The following is a 15167-nucleotide window of genomic DNA, read 5'->3' as shown; positions in this document are numbered from 1 at the left end:
AAAAAACCCCAAAAACACACAATCAATGCCTCACCCACCTCAAAAACAATAGTTCCATTTAAAAAAATAAATAAATAGTGTGTATATTTCATGCTGGAAAACAAAAAATAAAAGAAAAAGTCACAGAAAGGATTCATTTTTGGTTTTCCCTCCCCCAAACATGACACCAGGCATTTTCTCCCCCCTCCCCTGACGTAGACATGATGGTATATTCCAACCAGCAATGTGCATCTGTGTTGAAAATGAGTTTCTACTCCTGCACGGTCCCACATGCATCAGGGAGCATCCAGCTAGCTGCTAAAGCAGAGCAAAGGCTTGCAGGTTTTGGGTATGGTCCCTGCCTGTTCCTTTGGTCCTTCTGGTAAAAGGCTCCTTGCTGCTCCCAGGTCTCTGCTCTTGTCTGTCTCCATTAAAACGTGCACTCTGGTCCCCAGGCTTCCCCGGTCACTGGAGCTTCGTACCCAGCTTGCGCTGTCTGTTCCTGCAAGGGCAGCACACAGGGTGAGGGGAGAGCAGCAGCACCAGGTATTGCAGCAAAGCAGGGGGCAAGGGACAGGGGGAAGGCAAGGGTCTGCTCAGCTCTGGGCAAAAATAAAGCTGCCCCCATCATAGTCTGAAGGGAGTCCTTCCTACTCTCTGCCAACAGAGAGTGGTGAGGGGCTGGAACAGGCTGCCCAGAGAGGGGGTGGGTGCCCCATCCCTGGGGGTGTTCAAGGCCAGGTTGGATGGGGCCCTGGGCAACCTTGTGTAGCTCCAGGCCTGGAGGTTGGTGGCCCTGCCTGTGGCAGGGGGTTGGAGCTCTGTGATCCTTGGGGTCCCTCCCAACCCACACCAGTCTGGGATACTCTGCCTTAAGTGTATACAAGCTCCTCTGTGGATGCAACACTCAGGCCAGGGAGCTGTAATTCTATTTAAACAAAACACCCCCAGACTCACCTCCCAGATGCAGCAGTTAACCCTCAGCTCAGTGTTTCTTTGCCCTATTCTACCCACAGCAATCTATTAGGTAATTAATAATTACATCTGGCAAGTCAAACCAGATTCAGGGTCCCCCAGAGCACTCACCTGGCCTCTGCTCTCGTGACTGTGTACTCGAACCACAGGATGTTTGGGATGAGGCTGGTGTCTCGGATTAAAAAGAACTCTGAAATTGGCCTGGAAAGGGATAAAGTGGGGGAAAGGGGATATAATGAGACTTTCTCTCCACTGCAATTCTGATTAACAATATAAAAAAAATAGCACAAGAACTGCTCCATCCTTAACGTTACTGTTCTGTTACCTTTCATCTGGGAAAGGGGCATCTTGCTGATTTCATTAAAACCCCCTCATTTCTTGTCCATATACAATGTTTCCAGATTGTATTACAATTAAACAGCTTTACAATTCCATTAGTCATTAGACCCTCATTAAGAAAGGTCTGGCCTGCTCAAAAAGCTCCTCCAGCACTTCTACACCTCATAGCTTTAGTAGGGCTTTATATGAGATTCACAGAATCATAGGGGTTGGAAGGAACCTCCAGAGATCATTGAGTCCAACCCTCTTGCCAAAGCAGGGTCCCTAGGACAGGTTTATAAATGTAATTGCTTAAACTTCCTCTCTCCAGCACCCATACTGGAGGAGAGATGATCCTTCAGGTAGGTTCCATCCCCACACAGCAATGCTGAATAGAGCCCAGAAATTCCCATTTCTAACATCTGTAACCTCATTAATTCACATAACTCTGAGCTGCCTGGTTACAGTCAAGGCTCATACAGCTACAACTAACATTTTAGAGGCTTAATCACCTTTAAGTTTGTCTTGCTCCTGATGCAAGGTACAATTTTTACACCAACTCATTAGGAAAACTTTCTTTTGCAGGAAACTGTCACACCAGTGGAACCAGCTTGCTGCAAGGGACTCATTTAATGAGCAAAACAGGAGTCCACTAAAGGCAGACTGGCAGGAATAAAGCCTCCACAGAGTAAAGAGACTTACCACGCAGCTATCCTTGGGAAGAGAGGAGTTAGTATCTCCTGTGTGAAGGCAAACCAGGCTATGGCCATAATGCTTCCTGCCACACCTCCATATAAGACTTGGCTCCAGGTGTGGTAAAGCAAATAAACCCTGCAGTGGAAGAGAAGAGTCACCAGACAGGCTTTAAAACAAGAGGAGGCACGACTCAAGAGCTGATGTTTCACTGGACCCTCAGACATTCTGAACAAGTTATCCCCCAGATGTTAAAAGTGGGTATCTTATCTTTTTTATCCATTACAAAGCTGGTTAAAAAGGTGGGGGGGGAAATGTCTTGTCTGCTACAGCAGTTTAACTTAAAGCACTTTTAGTTTGAGCTTAAACTCAACAATCCTCCCCATGCTTCTTCATGTATCTTTGGATTAACTGTGGAACTATCACTAATTCCCACCAGAGACTCTTCCCAAGGGAGTAACAGGACAAGCCCCCTCCAAGCCACCAACACTGGAGCTTAGAAGCTTTTAACACCACAGACAGCATTTTTGTTATGATTTTGCTGCTCTCAAATGTGACAGCACAAAGGTTGGGCTCCCACAGCGTGCTTGCTGTGACTGCAGCTGTACAGAAAGCTGCAGCAATGCTCTGTTAGTTATCCCTGCACACAAGCTACAAGTCACATGCAAAATTCTTGTCACCCATACATCATAAAGCCATTAAGATCATCTTATCTGACCCTCTGCCTAGCACAGCCCACTGGATTTCCTCAAATTGTTTTTATTTGAATTAGATCATCTCTCTCTTACAAAATTGTCCTGTCAGAATTTTAACCAGTACTAAGGAATCAGCTCTAATTGTAGAGTCAACTGTGTCAACAGGTAATTGCTTTCCTATGGAAAACATGGCTTTATTCCTAGCCTGAATTTGTCTGGTTTCCAATCACTGGAGCTTATTTTATATCTCTGTGTGCATATATATATAACTATATGTATTTTTTAATCTACTAAGGGAAAAAAAGACATTAGCAAACTTTCCTTTCCTTCATTCATCTTCACACAGCCAAACCTTGCAAGTCAAACAGCTAGAAATGTGTTGGTTAACTAATGCCCAAGCCAAACAATCAGTTTGATCAACTGTAGCAATCCACATGCTGCAGATGCTGGTGTGCCAAGGCATGGTGTGATGCTGCCATGGTTAGTGCTGGGAAGAGGGCGAGGCAGTGAGGCTGGAGCGTGGCAATGGAGCCCATGGGGAACTGGCACAAGCTCAGCTGATCCTGGGTTTTTAGAAATGCTTCTGTGAAGCACCACACATGTAGCATCCTTCTTTGCTTATCTGAAGGGTCTCATGGCAACACAGCCGCTTCCACAGAGCTCTGACTCGTACAACTCGGTCGTCAAGAATTAGATCAGGAGTGCAGGGTAAGGAGGGACAGGTCTGCTGGCTGGTCAAGGCCACAGGACTGTATGAGAGCAGAAGACAAACAGTTGCTCCATACCTACTATATGAGACTAGCAAAGCCACTGTGACGAGGCAGATGGACAGCACATGTCGCCATAGTAAATCCAGAAACCTTGCATTGTTTGTTTGGTGCATTCTGAAAGAGATGGAGAGCCATTAGCATCAGTGGCAGGGACCTGAGCAGTCCTTATCTCTCTTCTCACTATCTCTCAAGCCCTAGGAAAGCTGTGCTCCAGTGGGGTCATGGGAAGCTCGGTACCATCCCAGCAGCAATCTCTCCCCCACTGGCAGCAGTCAAGGAGAAGCCAGGAAGCTGTGCTTCTCCCTCTCCAGCTGTTCACTGGGATTGCTGTGATGGAAGGCAGAACGCTCACGATGACTGCAACTGATGTGAAAGGCACATGCTGAGCATATGCAACGGGGAGCCAAGACATCAGAGTCCCTCCATCATCCACCAAGCCAGGAGGAACTGTGAGTGTTGTCTTCCTCCACACGTGGAGCCACAAGACAGAGCCATGCCCCAGCAAGGATTTCAGAAAAAAAAAAGCACAGCACAGCATGTAAAACCAGTACTTGGTAAGGGAGATGAGCTAAAACATCATGCAAGTGGGCAACAGCTATTACCTACAAGACTGCAGACAACCCCACTGACAAAACTGAGTAGACACATGAGAAAAGCAGCTCTTCTTTCCTCCTCCCTATTCTCCCCCCCTCTTCCCTCACACTGGTGGGGCATCATGGCTTAGAAAAAAGCCAGTTGGGAGACCTGAGACAGGCATAGGAAGCCCACCCAAACCCTTCAGCTTTCAGCAATGGTAACTACAGTCCTACATTCAGACTGAGAGACATGCTTCATCCACCCTAGCCACAGAAAACTGTGCAGTTCCTCAGGTTTAATGCCATTATGCCACTTAAGTGGCACACTGTAAGGGAGCCATCTATTTGAGGTGTTCCAACATATCAATAGCCAAAACCTGACATTGAATTTTTACCTTAAATAAAGGAACAGAAAGGAATAGACAGAGAAAAACCACATGAATTGGGAGTGGCTGGACGGCATCCCATATTTTGTGGTCACTGTTGAATGGGCTTCTGGGAAGAGAAGAAGAAAGAGTATGGTCAAGGTCTACTCTGTAGACAGCAGCTGGAATGCTCTAGATGTGAAGCCAGCCCACTCTGCTGCAGAACGTGCACATGAGTTGACAGGACACGTCTCTGCTCAGATGGCTCTGCCAGCCTCCTGACTCCCAAACATCCAAAGCCAACGTGAGGCAAAGAGGAAAATACCCTGTAACTCCCCCCCACACCTCCTCACAGTGAGCATTCCACTCCAAACTCAACCAACAGCAGGAGACCAGTGGGCCATACCATACCTTCACAGGGCCGAGGCTCCCGGATTACGTGTTTTATTAACCAGTTCACTCCCTCGTTGAATGCCAGCCCTCCCAAGAAAGAGATCTGTGAAGGCAAGACAACTCTTGTCATCCTATTTAAAACATCCATCTGCTTCCCAGGCTTCTCTCTGTTAACAAAACCCCAAGCCATATGTTTCCAATCTTCTTTTTCTGACTATCAGAGTTAAAACCATTAGCTCCAAAATTCTCTACCTGAGGAAGAAAAGCATTTTGTTTTCAGCCCACTTTGTCTGTTTGGCATCACACTGAGTATATGCAGCTTTTCAGCAGATGAGAAGGGTTTTTTTCCACAGAAAGAGACAACAAATGACACTGTAGAGCAACTCTGCTGGCATGCTTCCACCAGCAAGCGTGGAAAGTGACACTTAACAGGGTCTGTTTTAAGGGATTGTCTTTCCCCATAACCAACAGGGGGAGTGCCCACACTGTTATTTGGGTAAACAGCTTTTAAAAACGTGACTTTGTAGGCTTTCTGGCTTTTTCCAAGATGAAAATATTCATAGGGAAGTTGCTGTGTGCACTCTAAAATGAAGTCTCATTCAGGACCGAGCCAGACTGATAGCATTTATTTTTACTCTTTAATTACACAGTCCATACACCTCCCCTAAACCAGTCCTGCTGCTGTGCTCAAATTTCCAGCTGGTGGTGATACTCTGCCTCCTTCACACTCAGTCCCATTCCAGATGATGAAGCAATTTTTCACTCTATGTCCTGAGCTGCAGGTCAGGCTGCTGTTAAGTCAGCCAGTGTCTCTCTCCAGCACAGTGGTGACTTCCCACGTAAAGAACTGGGAGTCAACCTCAACACTTGCCTTGCTGCCAACACCTCACAAGCCCCTGTATTCAATAAGAATTTGTGCAACAGCTATGACAGCTTATTCTCCCTTTTAAGTCAGTGAGAAACCTTTGAATTGCCAAAATTTAACAGCTGCCCTTCCTAGCTATCATCAGCTTAGTAACCTAGAAGTCCCATTCCCAGGTCCCTTAAGCCACTGGTTCCCATGACACCATGGCCCTATATTAGAAATCTGCTGCCAAAATCCTTTTGCTGGCCCCATTTGATCTGTTTTCTGAGGGCAGTTGTTACAAGAGGTTTATATCTCCTAAAGGGAATTTATCCATGGCACTGGTTCCCAACTACCTGTCAGAGCAGACAGAAAGCATTGTGTATTACAAAAAAAGCCAGAAGTCCCTTATTGGGCATTTGTGCAGAAACATGAGTCTCTCCTGTCCCTGATATTTGATGTGCAGCTGGGAATCAGCCCTTAGAGACAGCTCTACTCCCTCAGGATTCCATTTGTTTTATTTCATATCCCATTTTCTGCCTCACCACTGTTCAAGGAAAACACATCCTACTGAGCTGCAGACACCATCTCCTGCATACGCTGCCCATCTTGCAGGAACCCACTAGTGCTATCATCTTACTGGATATCTTGGGAGTGTTCCCACTCTGCAATAGGATTCTTTAGTTCCTCAGACATCTTCCTCCATGGTTTTGGATACATAATGCCCAAAACACATGGCAGAGTAACAGAAGGGTCAGCAAAGGCTAAGCAGTCTCTTAGCCACGTACAGGTGAGAAGTGTCTCCTGCTGCTCTTTGACAGGATTGCCTTACCCAAGCTTGATCTTTAAAGATGGAAAATGAAGTGTGAATAGAGGAGCAGCAGGTGAAGCTGGGTTGAGGAGGACTCACCGTGTGAAGCTCTCTCTTGAAGATGATGAGTGTTACAAAGCCAACAATAATGAATATTGGACCGAGACTCAAGTAAGCTAAAAGCTGCCCAGAGAAATCACCTAGGGAAACAAACAAGAGAAACAAATCAGTTTGAACATCACAGGCACTTGCCTGCCACCAAAGCAGGGGTCGCTTGGTGCTGTGAATCACTGGGAGCAGAGGGGCAAACTCAGCGCTGCGGCACGTCTCCAATGCTGCTCCAGTGTGACAGCAGCAGAGGCAAGGCAGGCAGCAGTGCTCACACTCAGGCTGAAAAAGCAGGGATGAGAGGAGCTTGGCATCCTTCTGCAGAGATTACTGCTGGCCAGTTTACAACAAGGACCATGGGTGTGGGCCCAGAGTCACTTTAATCCATCATGAGCACAAGAGGCAGCGTTTTTCCCTCCCGCTGCCTCCCTGTGCCAGCAGTTCCCAGCAAACGCTCCCTGAACCAATCCTTTCCCACTCCCTTACTAAAATGGGTTAGTTTTCAGCTGGATCAGCTCCCTAAATCTATCTCACCATGTGTCTGCATGAACACTGGCATTAGCAAAATGGGGAGGAAATAAATAGCTCAGCATAGCAGGAGATATGGAACGAGACACTGCTTTTTAACCAGGAGCCTGCTGCATCACACAGGGAAAGCTTTGGGCTTCCACCCCAGAGAGCTAGTTATTCCCCCAGGGGGAATCAGGGAGCAGCAGTGGGACCTCAGAGGAGGTCATAAGGTACCTCAAAACCTTTATCCTGAACTATTACATACACAGAATTAGGCAAACAAGGTAAAGAGCAACTATGTCTCTTCAGTCTAAATTTCTCTTGCCCCTATTCCCTGAAAAAGGGCACAGAAGTATTTGGAGAGAAGGTATCAGCATAAATTCCAATAAAACAAAAAATTATCAGAGTAATTTTGCTCCAAGACCAGCAATCCACATAGGAGAGTAAGAACTATCCACCAGAGAACCTTTAAAGGCAGCAGTCACTACAAAAACATGGTATGACCCCCGTGAGCAACTTCAGCGACAGCACTGTCTATATTGGCTTGCAGAGACTAGTTCTTCTCCATCCCATCTCTGAAGACAAAAGGATCAGCCCCCACATAAATTTATCCTTCCTCCCTCCTCTCAAAAGGAAACAGGATGCCTCTGCATGGCTGAGCATTGGATTCATTCCTGGATCAATTCCACAGCGAGACACAGAGCCTCCCCAGCCCACACACCCTCAGCTCAGAGCAGCTCTTGGCAAAAGGGACTTTAACCTCAACCTCTGAATACCAGAGCTGATAAAAAGAATAGTTACCACACTACTACAAAGTTCACCCTGCTGATGTTATTGCCACCTAGTTGTAGGTCTATCAGGTACAGCACACAGATCTCTTGAATTCCAGGCTCTGGGTTAGATTTGGGGACCAGCAACAGCATCAGCAGGGATCAGTGCAGGAGTTTTAGCTTGCAACACCAGTGAAATGAGGAAGAGTTGGAGGACAAAACCCCCAAGAATACTGGGTTTCACTGGAGTGAGGTTCTGTCTTGTCTTTAACCTGAAAAGCATTAGAAGACATGGAATTCAAAACTTTCCTTGCACCATGTGGCAGGAAACCCTTGCATCAGGAGAGCTCCAAGTGCTCCCAAAGCAGGACAGCAGCATGGATGCAAGCAGTGGTACCCGTTACCTGGCAAGAGAGGATCGAGCCTCTTCTGGCCTTCTATAAATCACAAACACTCAGCAAAACAACTCCTGTCTTAAATGATGAAGGAATTCACAGGAGAAGCTACCAGAAACAACAACTACCCTGAAAGCCTTCAGAATCCTTCCCAATAGTCTCAGTTCCAGCACCACCAAGTGAAGACAGCTCATCACTGAGGAATCACCATGCCTCAGATCATTCACTCTGCTAATCCGTGGCACATAAGGGCGTAGCACTTCCAGACTAAAAGCTGTAATTCTGTCAAGGAGAAACCAAACCAGATTATTTATCTTGTCAGGGGAGTTCTATTCCTTGGGCAGACTGTGGAAGAATACTTAAGAAAGTAGTCTTTTAATTAAACAGCAGCAGCATCGAACTCAAGCTCTTCCATGATAACATACCCAATACATCAAGCCACCCAGACTCTGTGGGTGCACACCCACATTCCAACCTGAGGCAGAGAACCAGATTCTCCTGGCAGGCAGAGCACTGGGTCCTTTACTCAGTCTCAACACCATAGCTCCCCGAACACTTCAGCCAGCCATTTAAAGCAGAACAGAGAGAGCATTAATAATATTTCCTATTACTGTGGCTAACAGCAGCCAGAGAATCCCACTCTGAAGCTGCTTTTTTTCCCTAGGGAAGGAGGCAAATAAGAAGCTGCACGTGAACTGAAGATGGTGCTTTTGCTGCACCCCAGGAGCTACCCCAGGAACTCACTAATGCCACCCCACAAATGGACTTGCTTAGATGAGTGGTTCAAGGCAGAGCTGTGCTAACTGAACCAGCTCTGAAGTGATTGGAAATCCCCAGTGAAGAAGGCAGAGCGAGCTGGGAGAGAAAAGCCCAGCACAGCACTCCTGGGGCCTCAGAACGGGATGACTTGTGTCAGTCCTTATCTACGCTCACGCTCCGGCGCGCTCAGAGACCCATTCCCAGGGAAAGGGGGCTTGCAGGAGAGCTGACAGCTTGGATTTTAAAGCAATTCCTCCATCCAGTAAGAGCAGAGACAAAACCTCAGCAAAAATGCATAAGGAAAGTCCATTTTGGTTTTGTTCTGTTTAAAATCCTGCTTTTTTTCAAGCCCAGCCTTCTGCAGGCAGCATCTGGGGCTTGGGATGCAAGAAAGAAAGAACCCAGCTACCTCCTTTTTAAGCAGCCAAGAGTTAAATAGGTGAAGCACTATAGATAGCTCAGAAGCAGGCTATTTTTCCTCAGCCTTCATTCAGCATCTTCTTCTGCTCCAGTTCATCATTTTACCCAGCATTCTTTCAGTGGAAACATCCAAAGCTTTACCTGGATACGATGTGAAAACGTGAATCAACAGCACTTTAACCACATCCTACCACAAGATCTAGCTTTGCCACTGCCACTTCCTATTGAAGGATCTATTTGTGGCACTGCTGCTGGTGGTATGTCCTTGATGAGACACATACATGCAGTGTGTGTGTGTGTGTGTGTGTGTGTGTGTGTGTGTGTGTGTGTCACAAGCACTCACACCAGTAAATATTCATCCTGGATTGTCATTGCCTCTATTTGTGTACATCCTGGTATCACAACCTGTTGGACAGTAAAAATAATCTTCATGAGGCTTTAAATTATGGTATAAGAGGCATGAAACTTCTGTGGGAGGGTAAAACTTCAACCCTGCATTAAAGCAGCTGAACAACTGAGTGTTATCTGTTTCTTTCAACCAGAATTAGTTATGGAAGGAGCCCTGACTGGTGAGCTATCACCCCAAACACAAATCATGGGAAGGATTATCAGAACAAACATTCCTAAAGGAGCAACACGTGCTGCTGATACCAGACAGCAAGGAGAACTGCTGAGCCAAAGTACACACTCAGCACGAGCACCTTTGCTCTGGTGGGTTGATTCTGCTTCTCCAGTGCTGCCTGACTGTAGTAAACACCCTTCACAACTGAGAAAACAGGAAGATTCCCAGTCATCCTGCAGAGAATGGGTTTGGCACACCAGGTCTCTCTCCTTAAAGAATTTGTCCAATGTGAGAAGAGGAGGTCCAGACACTCCCAGGGCTTTAAGTATCCCAGCTGCACTGAAGAGAGGAAGTTTGGGGTTTTTTTCTTTTAATTTTCTCCAAATAATAATAAAAAACCACCAAACAAACCAGGAACTCAATGTTTCTCCAGTGAAACTCACCCTACAGACAGGAAGTCCCTGAAGATGAGTTTTAGGTCTGCAGCAGAGTCACCCTGTGAAGAGCAACGCGCACGGGAAAAAACAACCCTAATTATACACACACCGTGACAGGAGGCAGTTTGGTTGTTATCAGACAAGGAACCCTCAGGCTCAGCGTGAGCCAATACCTTCAGAGGGGTATCCAGTGCTCTGCAGCAGTCAAAAAGGCAAGGAGAAGGTTTTTAAGATCAAGACAAGTTGCTGTTACAGCACTACTGAGATGCAGTATGACATTCAGCCTGGAGAGGAGAAGGATGTGGGGGGACCTCACTGCAGCCTCCCAGTCCCTGAAGGAAGCAGAGGAACAGGAGGGGAATCAGCTTGTTAAAGGGCAGAGACTGGCAGGACAAGGGGATGGAGTGAAGCTGGAGGAGGGAAGGGTGAGAGGAGATATTAGGGGGAAGTTCTTTCCAGAGAGAGTGGTGAGGGGCTGGAAGGGGCTGCCCAGAGAGGGGGTGGGTGCCCCATCCCTGGGGGTGTTCAAGGCCAGGTTGGATGGGGCCCTGGGCAACCTTGTGTAGCTCCAGGCCTGGAGGTTGGTGTCCCTGCCTGTGGCAGGGGGTTGGAGCTCTGTGACCCTTGGGGTCCCTTCCAACCCAGCCCAGTCTGGGATTCTATGATTCTGGTGTCAGAGTCTGAAAAGGGACAGTAAACACAGAAAAGGCAAACAGAGAGGACAAAGATAACAAGAATGAAGTGGGAGCCACACAGAAAGTATCAAGTAACACAGATTTGCAGCTGAAAAATGAAACCAGAGGACACAACATTGCCATAAAGTCATGAATGACAGGGAGAGAAGGAAAGCAAGCACTTGGTACTGCTCAGTGCAGGTCAGAGAGCCCGTTGGATGAAGTTACTGAGCAGAGTGGACTTAAAAGCAGAGAAGGAAGAACCACCACATTAAGAGCTCAGTGCCAAAGACACTGAGAGATCCAAACAGAAACGGGTTCAAAAAGCAATTAGACACATCCAGAGTATAGCTTTTCTCCATCCATCAAAGGACTTCACAATCCTGATGCAATCACCAGCTGATTACTTGCAAGACACACAGAAGAAGGATTATTCCTGCCTACCTGCCAGCAACCCAACACTATGCCAGATCATTCCTTGGTCTCAGCAAAGCACCAGGACCAAAACACTGCTGAAAGCACTATCAGGATGGTATTTTTAAAGACTGTCCTCTTCAGCAGCATGTTTAACACACTGACAAGTTACACTGCCTTTGGTGGTTTCTTCTCCCTATGTTTAATCTTGACATTTAACTGTGGGTAGTATTTCAGGTAGGTCCCCAAGATCCCTTGTTTCAGACCAGTTTGCAGCTGACCACCACAGCGTTCATCCACTGTTTCACATTTGATCTTGCTCAAAGGTGACATGGTAGAAAACCCTGCAGAACCCAGCAGCTCCACAAGCAGTAAGGATGGGGGTTTGGTGGTTTGCACTGTGTCCAAATTACACCACTATTGATAAGGGACTGAGAGAGAAAGACAGGGAGGATAAAGGCTCTTCTGGAGACACATCTCCCCTTCACAATTACAAGCAGAAGCCCAAGATGTACTTCACCTGCCAGACAGGAATCAGCAGTGACTTGTTTCAGTAAAAGCAGGATCTATTTCTCCTTCTGACCCCTCTCTATCAGCACAAGGCTACATCAAGTCCACTGTGCTGAGCACGCTGCCAACATTGCTGTTTTATAAATAAGCATTACCTAGCAGCTTCATGGACCTGGCCTGAAGCTGTACAGAGGCAGAGCAGAAACAGCTTTTGAAATAAACTTAGAGCCCTTTCCCCAAACTCAGGTAGAAGTCTCAGACCTACCACCTTACTGCAACTCATTTTTCCAGGCCAAAATGAGAAAACTTTGTACCTCCAGCTAGTTTAAGTCCTTTCCCTCTGCTTTTTTCTCAGCCTTTCATGTTTTATCCAAGACAAACACAGCACATAACCCTAATCTTGGTGGTGATTCACCCCCTCCAAACAATCAACTTCCCCCCGTTTGCCTGTATAAAAGCACTCAACACAGAGAGAAAATAATCAGGTTATGTCGGATTCTTGAAGATCTGACAGATAACCCTCGTGCTGCAGCTGCAATTACCTTCACTTCCCAAGCCAATCCAGCAAACAGCACCCAGGACGCTCTGTGTACACTGCCAGGTTCAGATAAGGAGGTAAGATATCAAGATGAATGTATCAGTATCAGTGGATGGAAAGATCACTTCCCCTCCACCCCCCTTCCCCAAATTGTCACATTAATAGATTTGAGAAGGGGGATGGCATAAGAACATAGAGGGTGAAGAAAAAAAACACAAGGCAGAAAAGGAAATGTCAGCCTTTCACAAGGAATATCATACAGAAAACCCCAAACCAGCCATACTGGGAGGGAGCAGGGAGAAACAACCTATTTCCAGCACCAGATCTTTTTGGAGCTGTCACTTTTCAAGTCTTCTGACTAAATGGGTACTTCAAACCCAGAAGATCCCTGAGCTCTTGAGAAGCTTTAGGTGTTGCACTACAGAGAGGAGCTTTCCCCAGGAACTAAAAGCCCAGCTATTGAACCAGGCCACACAGCAACACTTCATGGCAAGCTAGGGACCTGCTAAGGGAACCAGCAAGACTGCCAACAGCGTCAGCACCAAGCGTGGATTCTGACCCGTCAAGACCAACACTGACACTCCACACCCGGCTTTTTCTTCCCCTGACAGAAAGCAGCTCAGTAAGCAGTGCCAGCTCTTCCTACCCCCCGCGGAACCAGCGCGGCGTGAGGCACCCGGGGGGCTGCTGACGGGGCCGCTGTCCCAGCACAGACCCGTTAGCTCGGGACCTGTCCCAACCCTTGGCCAGGCTGCTGAGCGCAGGGACGCGACACGGGACCCCTGTGACCACACCACGGCCCCTCCCTGCCCACCAGCACCCCAGCTGCCCACCACTGACTGAACCCGAACCCACCTCAGCCCGGTCTCTGGGAAGCCAACCACCATCCCCCCCTCCCCAAGGCCACCCCAGGGCTGTGGCTCCCTGTGATGCCACCAGGCAACGCCAGGGCCAGCGGGTCCTGGGAGACGCCAGCTGAGCCCCCCCAGCACCATCCATGACAGCCGGCAGCAGGGAGAGAGGGGACAGGAGGGGACAGGCGGCCCCGCCCGGGGTGGGACCCGCACCTCGAGGCCCGGGGGCGGCCACACGTGGCCGGGCGTGCCTGGGGGCTGCGGAGGGGGCCGAGACAACGGTGTGAGGTGGGAAAGGTGACCGGGAAAGGCAGACCCGGCCGCGGGGTCCCACTGCGGAGGGACAGGGCCCCGCCCCGCCGCCGCCCCCGGCTCCCTTCCCCGCCCGGGGCTCAGCAGCCCCCCGGAGCACGGCGCCTCCACAGGGCGCATGCGCAGCGCCGAGTGCTCCCCCCCCACCATGGATCACTATCCGGCAGCGAGTCCTACCACCCCCAGCGCGCACGCGCGCCCCGCCGCCTCAGGGCGGCCGCTCAATGGCTCACTATTTGGCAGTCGCCAGCCCGGCCCTTAGGGGTGCCGTGGAGCGGCGGGCGGGAACCGCCCAGGAGAGCGGCGCGGCGGCCGTCCCGGTAGGCCGGGCGGGGCCGAAGCGGAGCTTTACCTGCGGGATACTCGACGTGAGTGAGGGATACCGGCCGCCACGGAGCAGGGAGCGAGCACTCTCCGACTGCGGCCATCTTACCCGGATACCGGGCCGGGCCACCCTAGCCAATCGGAGCGCACTTAAGGGGCGGTACGACCAATGGGCGGAGGCGCGGAGAGCGGCGGCCCAATGACGCCGCGCGGCAGGTGAGGCGCCGGCCAACCTCCAGCCACCCAATTAAAAATCCAACCCGGGGAGCGGCAGGACCAGTAGCCTACTAACACCGCCGCCCAATAGGAGAAAGACGCAGGTAGCGTCAAAAGCCAATCAGAAGAAAGGCGGGCGTCATTGCCCTTACTCATTGGCGAGTGGGGCGATGCAGATTAGCCAATCACCGTCTTCCATTGCCGCTCGCTCTTGGCCAATCAGCTGCGGCGCTGGGGTAGCTGGCACGGGGGGCTGAGGAAGGGGCTCGGTGGCGGGCTGGCGGTTAAAATGGCTCCTGCCGCCCTGCGAGCCCCGCTCAGGGCCCGGCCCGGTGTGGGGGGAGCAGGAGGGCCCCAGGGAACGGCTCCTTCTCCCCCTCTCCCCGCCCCATCGCCTCACGGGCTCCTGCAGCCGTGCTTGCAGTCCCTGCCGTCTGGGGGCTGGTTTGGGACCGGTACCTGAGGCGATTCTCCCTCCTCACCCTCACTGAGTGACACCCGAACGGGCCTGGGCTCCTGGCCCCTTTTTGAGGGGGGAAAAGATCTCGTTTTACAAAGGAATCTTTCATTTTGTGAATGGTATCCGTTTATACCATTTATTTATTATTTATGTAGCTCCAGACACTGCTACATAACGACCGGTTCACTGAGGCGAACGTTTTGACCTGCCCCTACCCAGAGTGCCTGAGCAGCAAGAGCTAACCCTCTGCTGAAGATATTTATGCTTGCCTTTTAAAGGAAATAATTATAGCCACATCTCCTTCACAGCTCTGCGTGAACACGCACATGTGCAATTAAAGCATTAAATAACAAAAGCCCTCGCAGGATGCCAACAGCGATGAGGATACGGCTGCTGAAGCTCCCCACAGCCCCTAAACCACATTGCAAAGGCCAGGGAACACCTGAGCCAGGCAATAACCTTTTTTCTCACACCCCAAATACCTTT

The 15167-nt window shown here is 49.3% G+C and overlaps 1 protein-coding gene across 1 annotated transcript; it reads right to left on the bottom strand.

The window, feature by feature from the left end:
- Positions 1-35: 35 nt before the first annotated feature.
- On the bottom strand, positions 36-14112 carry DOLPP1 (dolichyldiphosphatase 1). The gene is made up of 8 exons (XM_084272579.1): positions 14034-14112; positions 6518-6618; positions 4782-4866; positions 4401-4500; positions 3446-3544; positions 1975-2103; positions 1066-1155; positions 36-481 (listed from the first exon to the last, which is right to left on the bottom strand). The coding sequence occupies exons 1-8, from the start codon at positions 14107-14109 to the stop codon at positions 445-447; spliced, it is 717 nt and encodes a 238-aa protein (XP_084128705.1). The 5' UTR covers positions 14110-14112; the 3' UTR covers positions 36-444.
- Positions 14113-15167: the final 1055 nt, after the last annotated feature.

Source organism: Gallinula chloropus (assembly GCF_964237585.1).
Source record: "Gallinula chloropus genome assembly, chromosome: 18".
NCBI lineage: Eukaryota > Metazoa > Chordata > Aves > Gruiformes > Rallidae > Gallinula > Gallinula chloropus.
Note: the sequence above shows the minus strand (reverse complement) of the source record. Positions and strands in the feature narration are given on the sequence as shown.

Excerpts from the sequence above, each read along its gene's own strand:
- DOLPP1 (XM_084272579.1), bottom strand. The coding sequence starts at position 14,109 with ATGGCCGCAGTCGGAGAGTGCTCGCTCCCTGCTCCGTGGCGGCCGGTA. Across the intron at positions 3,545-4,400 it reads TTTCTGTTCCTTTATTTAAG|AATGCACCAAACAAACAATG; the intron begins GTAAAAATTCAA and ends CATCTCTTTCAG. Across the intron at positions 2,104-3,445 it reads TTGCTAGTCTCATATAGTAG|GGTTTATTTGCTTTACCACA; the intron begins GTATGGAGCAAC and ends CTTCCACTGCAG.